Source organism: Mugil cephalus, chromosome 17 (genome assembly GCF_022458985.1).
Source record: "Mugil cephalus isolate CIBA_MC_2020 chromosome 17, CIBA_Mcephalus_1.1, whole genome shotgun sequence".
Classification (NCBI taxonomy): Eukaryota; Metazoa; Chordata; class Actinopteri; order Mugiliformes; family Mugilidae; genus Mugil; species Mugil cephalus.
The window spans coordinates 24,245,996-24,260,351 of record NC_061786.1 but is presented as its reverse complement, the minus strand read 5'-3'; the positions used below and the strand labels follow the sequence as shown (position 1 = coordinate 24,260,351).

General features: G+C 45.7%; 2 protein-coding genes across 5 annotated transcripts; one reads left to right on the top strand and one right to left on the bottom strand.

Annotated features, from left to right (window-relative positions):
- Positions 1–101: 101 nt before the first annotated feature.
- fbxo34 (F-box protein 34) lies at positions 102–4,011 on the bottom strand. 3 transcript variants are annotated; one of them, XM_047610188.1, is made up of 4 exons: positions 3,783–4,011; positions 2,705–2,892; positions 2,270–2,409; positions 102–2,174 (listed from the first exon to the last, which is right to left on the bottom strand). In XM_047610188.1, exon 4 carries the CDS (start codon positions 2,165–2,167, stop codon positions 524–526), a length of 1,644 nt encoding a protein of 547 aa, XP_047466144.1. In that variant the 5' UTR covers positions 2,168–2,174; positions 2,270–2,409; positions 2,705–2,892; positions 3,783–4,011; the 3' UTR covers positions 102–523. The 3 variants fall into 3 exon arrangements, with proteins under 3 accessions (XP_047466144.1, XP_047466146.1, XP_047466143.1); XM_047610190.1 differs by having other exon boundaries at positions 2,705–2,862; XM_047610187.1 differs by lacking the exon at positions 2,705–2,892.
- Positions 4,012–4,807: 796 nt separating this feature from the next.
- Positions 4,808–14,354, top strand: LOC125024119 (cingulin-like). Of its 2 annotated transcripts, XM_047611805.1 has the most exons (17): positions 4,808–5,379; positions 5,488–5,571; positions 7,388–7,450; positions 7,672–7,767; positions 7,926–8,000; positions 8,073–8,135; positions 8,243–8,323; positions 10,046–10,126; positions 10,465–10,527; positions 10,843–10,917; positions 11,094–11,156; positions 11,619–11,681; positions 11,785–11,868; positions 12,881–12,943; positions 13,021–13,065; positions 13,137–13,265; positions 13,535–14,354. In XM_047611805.1, exons 1-17 carry the CDS (start codon positions 4,977–4,979, stop codon positions 13,813–13,815), a joined length of 1,812 nt encoding a protein of 603 aa, XP_047467761.1. In that variant the 5' UTR covers positions 4,808–4,976; the 3' UTR covers positions 13,816–14,354. The 2 variants fall into 2 exon arrangements, with proteins under 2 accessions (XP_047467761.1, XP_047467762.1); XM_047611806.1 differs by lacking the exons at positions 10,843–10,917; positions 11,094–11,156.
- Positions 14,355–14,356: the final 2 nt, after the last annotated feature.

Here is a 14,356-nt window from a genome sequence, read left to right as displayed (position 1 = left end):
TTGATTTAATCTACAAGTAAATGTTATTTTTTCTGATCATGGTGCATTCAATGACCAGGTCTGATCTTCAGTGACAATAAAACAAATTACAGTCTCAACAGTTTGAATGAGAAAGAATTTTATTAAAGCACAAAATCTTTAACAGAGAACCTTAAAAATCTCAGAGGCTGTTCTCCATCTTTTCTCTCAAACTCTTTTCATCAGTTTCTTTTATTGCAGCATCTCCAACACTCAAGGCCACGCCCCCATCAGCTGATCCCCAGTCAGCTGATCAAAGTTCTTACAGGAACAGGATAAAATCCAGTCAAACAGTCAAATGTAAACACAAACAGGTGCACAGGTAGCGCCTAACAAACGGTTGCTCTGAAGCTTCGCCCGCATCTAAAACGATGAGTTCATTGATGGCGAAGGATGGTGATGAAGGAGTTTAGTGACCGTCGATCAGCTGATCCCAGACCAGAAGAAGAGTCCTGACAGAGACTCCTCCTCCTTCACTGACATCAGCTGAGTCTGAGCCCATTATTCATTTTAAATCGTCGTCATGGTTGCGGCTCCTCCGGTAGACGGGGACATTGACGCTGCAGAAGGCCGGCACCCAGCGGTTGTCATGGAGACCCACGTTGCATCCCGGCGCCTCCCTGCGGTTGCTACGGCAGCACATCCAGTACCCCGGGCCGTACGGCAGCGCCTGGCAGAACGGTTTGTGGTGCCATCGGCACAGCGACACGTCGCCGCGACCGTAGCGCTTCTTGCACTGCTTGCACGGGTCGTCGCGGTAACGGGGGTCGGACACCCAGAGTGAGTCGGCGGGCCGCACGCCATATCGGTCGATGATGAACAGGAAGTAGCTGCAAGTGCACTTGAGCGCAGCGAGGCTCTGGGTCGGCAGCAGCAGCAGGATCTTCAGCAGCAGGTGGTGAGGAAGCAGCGACAGGATTGGCTGAGGCTCCAGGAGCTGCTGCAGCCGGTGGCGCTTATCCAGGAAGTCCTGGGACACGCCCATAGCCTTCCTTCCTGACTGGCAGGACTTAGGGGGGGCGGGCTGCAGGTCACATGATGGCCTACACCCAGAGGAATGGGGCTCTGAGTCTGTGGGGGGGGGTGGGGACAAAAACAACAAGCCAGGCAAAGGCTCCTCCCCCTCAGGAGGAGGGGCCAGGGCAGTCATCTCAGTCACATTGATGTGGGGTGTGGCCAGACCTGGGGAGAGGGGCGTGGTCAAAACCATCCTCACAGTCTGTGACCTGCTGATTGGTTCCCTGATGGAACTCTGAGGTGATGGTGATGAAGGTGGTGATGAAGGTGATGATGAAGGTGATGGTGATGAAGGCTGGCAGGGGGCGGAGCTCTGGAGGACCCGCCCCCCTGTTCTCCTCAGGCTGTTGCTCCTTGACAGATCTCCCTCCGTCCTCCTCCTCAGATACTCGGACTCCAGCTTTGCCACCATGTCCGACACCCTGATGCTTTCTGACTCCTCCCCCTTGACCTCTGATCCCTCTCTGAGCTCAGGGGGCGGCGCTCTGGACAGGGTGATAGGGGTGGAGCTCCTCTGGAGAGAGAGCGGAGAGTCTATGTGCTGCTCGCTCGCCCTCTGCTCCAGGAACGCCACCATCTCCACCACCGACACCAGCTCGTCTCCACGCCGCCCGTCTGGACATGCTCTGAGCCCGTGTTGCTGAGCATCATGGTGGAGGACCCGCCGCCGCCGTTTGGCACTTCCGGACTCCTCCCACATTCCCTTGGCCTTCCCGGCCCGGGACAGCGCCGTAATGGCGGTGTGGTTTGTGTCCCAGTCACCAGAGCCCAAACTGGTGCCGGTCCGCCCGCCATCTGAGGCGAAGAGGCCGATCTTTTCACGGACATGTCCCGGCTTGATGACGGTCCAGATGTCCATCACGGCGTCGCTGTCCTCTGCGCCGCTCTGGATCATTTCCATGTCGTCACAGACTGGCGGGGGGTGGAACCCGAAGGCGGGGCCAGACCGGAGCGCCACCACGGTGCTGTTGGTGGCGCTTCTGCAGCGGAACGTGTTGGTGGAGATGATACTGAGTGGGAGGCGGCTGACGTTACCGTGGTTACCACTGCAGGTCCTCGGCAGCACCCCCTGCTGGTTCATCTGAGACAACGTCTGAGCGGCAACTGCTTCCAAACGCACCTCTGAGCGCATGATGCTCCTGGAAGAGAAGAAGAAGATGAAGAATTGTTGGTGAAATGCATCCTAGGAGTCGTAGTCAGTTTTAAACCTTTTCTAACATCTGACTGTGTTTACCTCCAAGCTGCGTGCTGACTGGCTGCTGGTGATGAGGCCTCACATGTCTTAGACGTTCACGGTGACTCCTCCCAGACCAGAACCAGGACCAGACAATAGCACCACCACCTCCACCACAAAGAGAACACAACGCAGCACACCTGCAGCAAGACACAACAAGACACGGACATATTAAAATATATGATCGGGTTGGAGGTTTTTCCGACTCTGGAGGAGATGAGGAATCAAACACTGACTGAAGATGAGCCAAGATTCACAGAGAAGGACATAAACACGTGAAGGTTTCCGCTAAGAATTAACACCAAGTTAATTCGCCGATAGCGGGCTCTAACATCAGCAGCCTTTTGAAAGGGCGGGGGTTTGACTGGCCCATTCTTCAGGTCATTAACAAACTGAAAGCGTGGTAAACAATACACCATGTCCTCCATTGTTTACCTGCAAAGTACTGCGCTTTAATGCATAATGACGACGTTGTCGACGTAGCGGCAGATCCGACCTGGGACTTCTGGCGATGTGAAAGCACCAAAGGCAGGTCGACCCGGGATGTTCGATGTGACGGGGTATAAGTTAGAGACGGGCAGTTCAGGCCGGTTCTGGTCAAACAGACTAAACTCCATTTAAACCTGATGTCAATAAAAGGGCTTGTTTGTTTTAAACTCCATTAACTATGTTAATGTCGCTGATATAATCAGAGGATAAACTATAATCACTTCTACTATTTACTACCCTGTAAAACTTCATAACCCAGTTACACCTGGTCCATCTGTGCAATTCAAAATCCCGTAGTTTTGTTCCATTGTGCTTTTTATTTATATGCCAATGCTTTTATCTTTTTATTCCATTTTATTTTTTATTATTTATCCTTTAGACCCTGCACTTTTTAATCTTGATATTTTTCCTGCTCTCTTATATGCGGTTGTAAACTGCAATTTCATCAACTGTTGGACAAATAAAGGTTTTCTTAATCTTAATCACATTGATCCACTATTATATTATATTGCATTATATTATATTATATCAGATGGAGCATCAGCAGCTCCTCCAAACCCACCGACCTTCTGCTGAGGCCGAGCCCGTACCTGGAGCTAACAGCTCCGGACAGACACCATCAGCCTCCACCGAGGCCTCCGATCACCTCCAACCAGCTACCGGCTAACATGTACCAGGAGCCCGGGGAGAGCGGCTCCGTGTCCCGGTACAGTTCGCTTCCAGAACCGGTCCGGAGGGAACCAGAGGACAGACTGTGCTAGCTAACTAGCATCCTACTAGCTGTGTCAGTTTGAAGACATTGAACACCTGGCTAACTGACTAGCATCGATGGCTAACTGACTAGCATCGATGGCTAACTGACAGGTAGCAGAGATGAAGGAAAACAACAGGTGGACATTCCATAAAATATTAAAAATGTGTGAAGACAGCAGATCGTAAGTCTGTTAATATCACAGTTTCAGCTACCAAAGTTTTAGCATCAGAAGCTAACAGCTAACAGGCCTAACCTGACTACCTGACTAACCTGAAGGAGGAGGACAGGCCGATGGCAGCGACCACGGTCCGTCCTGAGAGTCTGGAGCCCCGCTACTGTCTCTTCCTTCGCTCCGACGTTCATTAATACAAATTTTATTCCGTTTGATGAAGCTTGTAACGGAGCTCCGTAACAGAGTCCGTCCGCTTGAAGCTAACCGTTGCTATCTAACGACTACAGCCGAGAACAGACGTCAACCTGCAGCTGTGCGTGATGACGCAGGAGGGTACAGCCCTCAACCTGCAGCTGTGCGTCATGACGCGGCTACAGTTAAGTTCTTTATAAAATTCATACAGCTCGTTATGAACACGTACGAACTCTAAAAAGTGAAAAATGTTAAATTTGATGATTCGTGGTTTAAAGAGGAATATTGCATATATTTTTATTACAGATTCACTCTTTGAACAAGAATGACAGAGTCACTGACACTTGCTTCAAGGTTTTACTTTACTGCAGCGAGGAGTCGATGCATGAACTACAGCAAGTTCAGTACGAACTGATGATAGTGAGGTTACATTATGTCCTGCTTTAGACGTGGTTACAGACACACGCCATGTTGGAACTGGACCAGTCATAACAAGGAGCTGTTGGATCTCTTTATTTATTACTTTTTGTCGTTGATTACTTGTCCCAGTGTCCTTCTACTTCATTCATTTAAATCTACAATCTTGTTCTGCGTTATGATCTGTGGGTGAGCACGTCTGCATTATTTGCACATTTGGTTTGAAAAAAAGTACCTCTCTATACTCTTTAAATATAACCATAATAAGCTACATTTATTCATATATAACCAATAGAATGTCTTTATTCATATGTATATATAATTAATATAATATATCTTTATTTATATTTGTATATAATCAATATAATCTATACTTATTTATACGTATTCAACCCGGTGTCCTGCCTCTAGAGCTTGTGGTTCAAAACAATCCAGGTTTTCTAGAGATAATTCATTTCTGTGGACGTGTCCTGATGAGACGTCTGCACAGGTGTGTCCATGTGTCCTGTCGCTGTCTCCTGAGGCGTCGTCTGATGATTGATTAAAAATATGAACCAGTTCAACTACTGAATGTTGGATGTTTGTTGGTTTTCAAGTCCTGATTATTGTAGACCCCCTCCCCTCCCCCGTCTAGGATTAGTGTGTTAAGCTGCTGGACTGTTGCTGCAGGTTTTGGTTCCAGGATGAAATCGACTGCTTCGGTTCTGCTGCTGCTCTGCTGCTCCTTCCGTCAAGGATGGGCAGAGGCTTCTGTCCGGCCGCAGGACAGTGACGTTCTGAAGCAGGACGGCGTCCAGGCGGTGGAACTTCCCGTCCTCTGGGACGAGCTGCTCGGTCTGAGAGAGCTGGTGCTGAGCATGAAGTCGGAGGAGGTGGAGCGACGCCAGGCCCTGAGAACCCTGGAGAGCCGGCTGAGGGACAGGGAGGTGGAGGCTGAGCAGCAGAGACGAAGCCTGGGACAACTGCAGGAAACAGTGGAGGGACAGACAGAGCAGCTGAGGAGGACAGAGGACAACAAGAAGCTGGAGACAGAGATAAACTCCAGACTGATGCAAAGGGTGGAGGAGGTGGAGGAGCAGAGCAAAGGTCAGAGTTAACAGACTGATCTGAGTTATAAATCATTAAGAGCTTCTCATTCTAAACTTTATTTAAACATTTACTCATCATAAACCATAAAGAGTCCTGTCTTCGCAGCTGTAGCCGCTCAGCTGACGTTCCTTCAGACCAGACTAAGGGCCAGCGAGAACACGGTGGAACAGCTGAGGAGGAAGAGCACTGGTCAGTGACCAATGGTGACCAATAGGGACCAATGGTGATCAATAATTCAATACAATTCAGTTTTATTTATATCGCGCCAATAACAACACAAATTGTCTCAAGACGCTTCACAAAAACCAGCCTGAAACCTCCAGAGCAGCCTGAGGGAAAAACTCCCTTTAACAGGAAGAAACCTGGAGCAGAACCAGCTCATATGGAGGAACCATCTGCTGAAGACCAGCCGGGTAGAACCAGAGAAGATAGAGAGAGAAGAAGAACAGGGGAAACTAGATAAACTAACTTCTGTCATAGATACAAACATCAAGCTGAAGGAAACATGTAGGATGTAGTAATATAACACACAGCTGATGAGAGAGAGGAGAGGACATGTCCTCAGTGCATCGTCCCCCTGCAGCCTGGGCCTAAAGCAGCACAACTAAGGGCAGCGTTTCGAATCAACTGGAGGCTTTTTAAAGAGTATTTGGTATTTTACTTTGGTACTTTGGTATATATAGAAGAGTTGTTGTTTACATGGACAAACTGGAATCTGTCCGACAGATATGATTCAAACCAGTCTACTGCACTTCCTGTAATCGTGATCACACTTTCAAGTCTCTGTAGTAGAATATTGTCATCAATAGTGTCAAATGCAGCACTGAGATCTAGCAGGACAAGTATAGAGACAAGTCCATCATCTGAAGCCATGAGGAGATCATTGGTAACTTTAACCAGAGCGGTTTCTGTGCTATGATGAGCTCTAAAACCTGACTGAAACTCTTCAAACAAACCATTCCTGTTTAAATGATCAACCAACTGATTGACAACAACCCTTTCCAAAACTTTAGAGATAGAAGGAAGGTTGGAAATTGGCCTATAGTTGCTAAAACATCTGGGTCAAGAGTGGGTTTTTTAAGTAAAGGTTTAATTACAGTCTTTTAAAAGACTGGGGCACATATCCTGTTAATAAAGATAAGTTTATCTGATTTAATATGGAGGTATTAATTAATGGAAAAACCTCCTGGAGCAACTTAGTCGGGATGGGATCTAGAAGACAAGTTGATGGTTTAGATGCTGTAATAACTGAAGTGGTAAATGGTCTTGCTCTTATATAGAGCGTTTCTACCTACTCAAAGGTTCTCAAGGCGCTTTTACAGTCAGAGACACATCCACCCATTCGCTCACACACATTCACACACCAGTGTCAAGGACACTTCGGCATATGGGACACTCGGGGGATCGAACCGCTAACCCTTCGGTTCATGGACAACCCGCTCTACCTACTGAGCCATTGCCATCCCAAGTGAGCTCAGGAAGATCAGTTAGAGAGAAAGAATCCAAATACTGACTCGGTTCTTCAGAGGTTTCTAATGCCACTGTACTTACATCTTTGACAGATGGATTTTATCTCTACTGCAACAATTTTATCAGAGAAGAAGCTCATGAAGTCATTACTGCTGAGGGCTGAAGGAATAGATGCTCAACAGAGCTGTGACTCTTTGTCAGCCTGGCTACAGCTGAAAAGAAATCTGGGGTTGTTCTTGTTTTCTTCTGTTAATGAAGAATAATACGCTGTTCTAATCTTACGGAGAGTTTTTTTATAAGTTGTTAAACTATCTTTCCAGGCAATGTGAGCTTCTTCAGAACTAGTGGAATGACAAATTCTTTCCAGCTTTGAACGTTCAACTGTGAATTATACCATGGAGCTTCCCTCCTTCCATTTATCACCTTCCTTTTCAGAGGCGCAGCTAGATTTAGAGTTGTACTAAGTGATGCAATAGTGACCAATGGTGATCAATAGTGGTCAATATCATTGATCGTTGCGTCTGTGTGTTTTTAGTCCTGGCAGCTCGACTGTGTAACACTGAAAGTCTGATGGAGGAACTGAGGACACAGATCTCAGGTCAGTTTGTGGTTCATAACTGGTGCAAGTTTTTCCTCAATAAGATCAGATTAACGGGATCAGTAAGGCAACTTTCATTGTGGAGTTGTGGGATCTGACTCTGATTTAAAGACTAAGGACACTTGAAAAAACGATAGATATCTGAGATATCTCTGATTGCATTGATCGATCAGTTCTTTGTCCATCGTCTTGTGTCGAATGTGTCATTTTTTTGTTTGCAGAGTTTCCAGTGTCCAACAGTTCATCTGCAACAACTCCTGATGAGTCTGAGAGTCAACTGAACATCCGTCTGCAGCAGCTGATTAATAACTCAGAAGGTGATCAGTTAGTTTATTGATGAGTCTGAGTCTCATTCATCAATTTATTCATTCCTTCTGCAGCTGGTGGTTCATTCTGGTTTATCCACCTTCAGTCGACTGCATCAAACAACTTCTGTCAATCAATCCATTTGTTTATCGGTTGTTTTTCTTTGCAGATCGATTCTCTGAACTGTCAAAGAAACTGAACTCCAGTCAGCTGCACCTGGACGAGCTGAGGAGGAACTCTACAGGTGAGTCCCACCTTTTAAAACGTTGAAAACCACAGAACCATTAAATCTGATCTGACGCTTGTTTCCTCTCAGATCAATCAGGTCGACTGGTTTCTGTAGAGAATCAACTGATGGAGGTCGAGAGGCGATGCTCAGGTGATTTAGATCAAATGACCAAACTTTCAGGTGGTTTTTAATGAAGTTCCACGTCAGATTCACGTCACGAAAGTTTTATTGTGGTTTGTTTGTGTCATGTGTTTCAGTTGAGTCAGCAAATGTGTCAGTTCTGTCTGACAGACTGAACAAAGTTGAACATCGACTGGATGAACTGAAGACAACACCAGGTGAGTCCTGCTAACCTGCTGCTCTCTCTTTATATATATATATAAAGATATAAAGATATACATACAGTGGTGGAAAAACGTTGCTGAACACCCCATGCATGAATCACTCTTGGGTCTTCAAGTGCAGTTTCCTTTAGTTCAGTCACAGACAAAATACTAAACAAATCCTAAAACAGAAATTTAGAATTGATTGGTTCCATAAAACTCCATCAGAAATGTTGAGTACTGGGTCAGTTTGGTTCCAGTGATCCACAAATGAAGGAAGGCCGTGCTTTTTATTTATAGACACGATGTTCTGTTGCCGTGTTTCCTGTCTATATAAAGCCAGAACATTTGAAAGTTCTTCAGAGACTAAAATAAGGAACCTAACACAGGAAACACGCCTTAAGATCCAGATTCTCAGCCAGGAAGGACCAGCTGCCTCCAGATCACCAGGAAGCACAGATTCAGTCCTTCATCAGCTGGATCCACTCTGCAGGAATACAGACGAACCAACATCTGGGCGTCCAACCAATGACCTCATCCTGATCCACATGTGCAGAGAAACCAGCCAATGACATCACAGGAGCTCCAGCAGCAGTGGTCAAACCAAACTGGTGTCCAGTGTTCCAGCCTCACTGTACGTGGTGCACGTTTAGATCATGGCTTAAGGTCCTACAAGGCTGTGAAGAAGCCCCTGATCAATGAGAGACAGAGGTTAGACCCAAGAACACAAGGACTGGACAGTCAGGACCTGGAAGAAGATTCTGTGGTCAGATGAGTCCAGTTTCCAGCTTTATCTTCCTCCTGCTACTGTTCTGCTACGCAGAAGGCCAGGCCAAGCATCATCTCCAGCATGGACAGTAGCTACTGTCAGACATGGTGGAGGCAGCATCAGGCTTTGATGCATGATGCTGCTGGTGTTGCTCATCTCACTGTCTGTCATCACACATTCAGCTCGTTCTCCAAACCCACATGGTCCCTTCTGCACGTGCTCTGTTGTGTCCAGGTCCAAACTGGATGTTTCTACCAAATAAAGCCCATTGACTCACATCCAGGACCAGTAGAACCAGGCTGCAGGAGCACAGGATCCAGGACCAGCAGAACCTGATCCAGGATCCAGGACCAGTAGAACCTGGCTGCAGGAGCACAGGATCCAGGACCAGCAGAACCTGGCTGCAGGAGCGCAGGATCCAGGACCACTAGAACCTGGCTGCAGGAGCGCAGGATCCAGGTCTTAGAGTGGCCCCTGAATGAGCCCCATTGTAAATCTGTGGTGGATAATCAAAAGGTCTGTTTCAAAGAGGAAACCAACGAATTTAGAAGAATTAAAAGTAGTAATTGAAGAAGAATGGGAGCAGATTAGCTGTGAACAGTGTGAAAGGCTGGTGGGAACATGGAGCCAGGATTAGAGCTCTACTGCTGCTAATAAATATTAATCTGATCATCTGATGCTGCATTTAGGTTCTGTTCAGCTTTGAACACATTCTCTGTTATTTGTTGACTTTGATATCGACAATGTTGAGAACTGACACATTGAAACGGTCAAGAATTTTGTTTTATTGTTTTTTTAATGCATATTTTTGATGATAATATTTGACATTGTGTAAAAGCTTAAGTATCCAAAAAAAAATTTTCAGCACTGTAAATACATGTAGCTGTTGACACCTCAGTGTTTTCTCTGATCTGAGGATGTGGACACAGACACATTTTGATGGTGATGAGATGTATCTTTTTTTGCAGATCTCAGCAGATCGTCACCTCTGGAAGAACACCTGTCAGATGTGAAGAATCGGCTACTACAGCTGGAAACCAACTCCTCAGGTACAGATGACATGACGCTACACCTGAACATGTATGACGGTGTCATGGGATGTGTCATGTGACCACAGACTTTTCAGCATTGAGGGAAACAATGTGCAGTCAATTTATTCTAAAAATCATTGAAAACGTGACTGAGAGTCTCCAGGATAAAGTGAACACAGGTACGTCCACCCACCTGTCCATCAATCAGTCCGTCCACAACCGATCAGCTGACTGAGACTGAACACGTGTTTCAAACTAACTGAATATGGATGTAAATGATGGTCTAGACTAAAGCTATAGAGGACCCAACAAGGTTCCCTGAGGAACTCCGTGATAACCTTTAGTTTTCTGTGTAGAGTTGTTCAGCAGACTGAGAGTCAGCCAGAAACAGCTGGAAGACCTGAAGACAGAAAACACAGGTAACTCACGGAGGACTCACACTGACTGGAGATATTAATATTGATGTGTTTATTCATGACAGGATCTATTAGGAAACAGACTGAGACCAACACTGAGAGGATCCAACAAGGTTCCCTGAGGAACTTCTTGATCAACCTTAATTAGGATTGTTTTAAGAACCGTGAACAGATGAAAGTTTTCTGTAGGACCTGGTGACCATCAATGTAGAACACACATGAAGAAGTTTCAAACAGTCAGACATTCAGGATAAAAACCAACAGAAGTCTTTTCTGTAACAGGTGACTGGAGTTGAAATAATTCTCTGATGGTTTCAGATCAAACCTCCAAACTGATGGAGCTGCAGAGAAAACTGAACATGACTGAGAGTCTCCAGGACAAAGTGAACACAGGTACATCCACCCACCTGTCCATCAATCAGTCCGTCCACAACCGATCAGCTGACTGAGACTGAACACGTGTTTCAAACTAGCTGAATATGGATGTAAATGATGGTGCAGACTAAAGCTATAGAGGACCCAACAAGGTTCCCTGAGGAACTCCGTGATAACCTTTAGTTTCTGTGTAGAGTTGTTCAGCAGACTGAGAGTCAGCCAGAAACAGCTGGAAGACCTGAAGACAGAAAACACAGGTAACTCACGGAGGACTCACACTGACTGGAGATATTAATATTGTTTCACATAAAATGACCAAAGAAATAACCACAGGCACTTTTAAATATAATTATATTCTTTGACCAACATATTGTTTGTACGAACATTTTAATTTTACATTTAAATCTGCTGTAAAGGCACATTCAACCAACGACGAGTTATTTCACAGACATAAATATAGGAAACTCGGTGAAAGTGACGTGTAGCTGTGACTAGTTTTTTTATCTTTACAGTAAATATCAGCTGTTTTTAGGAACGTTATAAAGAGTTTTATTTTAAAAAGGCTAAGAACTGAAGAGTGTAAATGTAGACTAGGTTGTTAAGCAGCTCTGAGATCCACATGTGGAACAAATGGAGGCTCAGACTGCAGATACAACTCTAAACTTTACTATCAAACTCATCGTTCACAAAACTGTTAACGTGAATCTCTTCCTGTTCAGCTCTACAGGTCAGACTGCAAGACGATGAGGATCAGCTGGACGTCCTGAAGACACAAAACACAGGTGACACTTTTACCTGCTTCATCATTTGCAGCATCTTCATCCAGTGTTAGGATCCAGTCTGGTTCCCTGTGGAACTAACTTCTTCATCTTAACGTGTTTTCAGTCCATGACACTGAGCTGTCGTCTGTCGCTCTGAGACTGAACCGAACTGAGGGATGGGTGGACGAACTGAGGACACTCAACTCAGGTAACTTCAGTTGCATTTAATGACCATCCTGTAAATGTCAGTTTGACTCTGTCCTTAGATTCCTTCAAAAGAAGATGGAGTCAGAGGATGACGTGATAAATACAAAAAAAATAGTGTTTTTAAACACAGATGTGCTACATGATGAAAGGAGATAAAAAGAATACACAGGATACCTTAAACCTACTGAGCCTCACAATCTCACGCCGCAAACTTTGAATTTTAAATAAAGTCCATTTCACATCGGGTGAAAAAGCCAGGTCGTTTTTCGCTTGATGTGAACAGGAATGCCTCGTTGACCTGAGTTGTTCGCTCTGATGTTGTTGTATCTGTTACATTCTGACTGGACGGCCTGACAGACTGTATCATTGTAGAAGCTTCAGCTCAAAAACGAGTTTTGGTCTACTCCCATAACGACGGATCTCTGCAAGGGCAGAGATCTTTGTTCATTTTTTTTCAGTCAAACAAATCAAATGTGTTGTTACACAATCGTTAATGGAAGTGCACAGGTGAACGGTGACTGTACGACTGTGTTTATATACAGCTTATATAGCGATCTCCCACGATTATTAACATCATGGCAGCGCTCTGCATCCGAGGAGAAGAGGAGATTTGTCGGCAGACACCGGGCTCTGTGCAGGACACAGTGATTTATTGTAATAGTAGCTGCCTTTTGAAGGATCGGGGGTTTGACTGGTCCATTGTTCAGGTGGGATGAACCTGAACCGTTGATAGTTTGCTTTCATGTTGTTTACTCCAGATTCTGATCCTGGAGACTGGTCAGACCAGGCAACGTTTTTCCAGTCTTCTGTTGTCCATTGTTGATGAGCCTGTGTGAACTGTAGTCTTAGTTTCCAGTTCTTAGCTGAAAGGAGTGCTCAGTTTGAACCATGTGATTGGTTGATTAGCTATTTGTGCTAAAAAGCAATTGAACAGGTGTACCTAATAAAGTGTCAAGTGAGTGTATGTGAAGAGTCCTGACCTCTCATGTACCTGTTGTGTCGTCTGTTTTCAGTCAGAGCTGCTGAGCTCATTTCTGTTTCCGACCGACTGATGGCAGCAGAGAGAGACGTTGAAGGTGAACCAGTCTCCTCCAGCGTTTCATTTCACAGCCTTTAATGAACAGACATTCATCGTCTGTTTGTTTCTGGTCAGAGTTTCAGGTGCGACTGATGAATGAGCTGAACCTGGAGGCTGAAGGTAACCAGCGTCTCTTCCTCTGGTTGCCCTTTAACCCGACACAGAGTCTGAGTTAAACCTGTTTGTTCCAGACCAGATGAAGGTGGCGTTTTCAGCCGGTTTGACTAATTCTGGATCAGTTGGACCGTTTGATGAAGAAACAGCTCTGATCTTCTCCAAGACCATCGTCAACGTCGGCCGAGCCTACAACCAGACGGCAGGTACATGTTTACTGACGCCTCTAGGGCCGTGAACGCATTGCACATGACCTGGGGTCAAGGGAGTATCATCTGCTTCTACATGTTCTGGTTCTACGAGCTCTGGTTCTATGTGTTGCTGCTGTGTTTTACTCTCTGATTGTCACTAGTTTATTTACAGAGACTTAATAGTAATGTAGTAGTTGAGTTTAGAACCAAATAAGCTGGAGGAGGATTTAACGGTGACCAGGAAAGACCAGGTCCATCTCAGTGTGTCCTGTCCTCGTCTTCAGGCGTCTTCACCGCTCCGGTCCGAGGAGTTTACATCTTCAGCTTCACGGTGGCAGATTACCTGAAGGGGTACATGGGTGTGTACCTGTACAGGAACAACCAGCCAATCACCTTCAACCTAGACCTGAACGACCACGGCGGCTACGCCTCCACCTCCAACGCGGTGGCGCTGCAGCTGGAGGACGGAGACCGGGTTCAGCTCAGCCTCCCGGCCAGCTACCGGCTCTACGACGACACCAGGAACTTCAGCGTCTTCTCCGGGTTCCTGCTGTTCACACTCTGACCCGGCTGCAGTAAACCCCCCCTCTACAGACTGGCGGCAGGAGGGTGGGGGGTTATCACTGATCTGAGGGATGAAAGGTTCACGCAATAAAAAGCATCAGAGGCTGAAATGTTTCTGTTCGCTTTGTAAACGATGAGACAATAAATTCATTTAGTGTTAAACTTCTGATCGACTGATGTTTTTAGACGAAGCAGAAACTTAAGTTCAACATGAAACTGCAGAAGGAAAAGAACAAACATTTCAATCAAACCTTTATTAAAATGAACGTTGGGTTTTTTCTAACAACAATTATCAAAACGTTCAAGTCTTGTTCAGTAGTGTCACAGAGTCAACGAAAACAACTTCATCTAAAAACTAAAAGAGTCACAGAATAAAAACCAAAATGGCTTCAGGTCCTTCATCAACGAGGAGGAGGAGGAACGACAGCAGGATGTAAATGAAGAGGAAGACGAGAGGCTGCTCTCTGATGAAGAGGAGGGAGAGCAGGGATTGGCTCTGGTGGAGTGATGATGATGAAGATGATGATGAAGGTGATGATGAT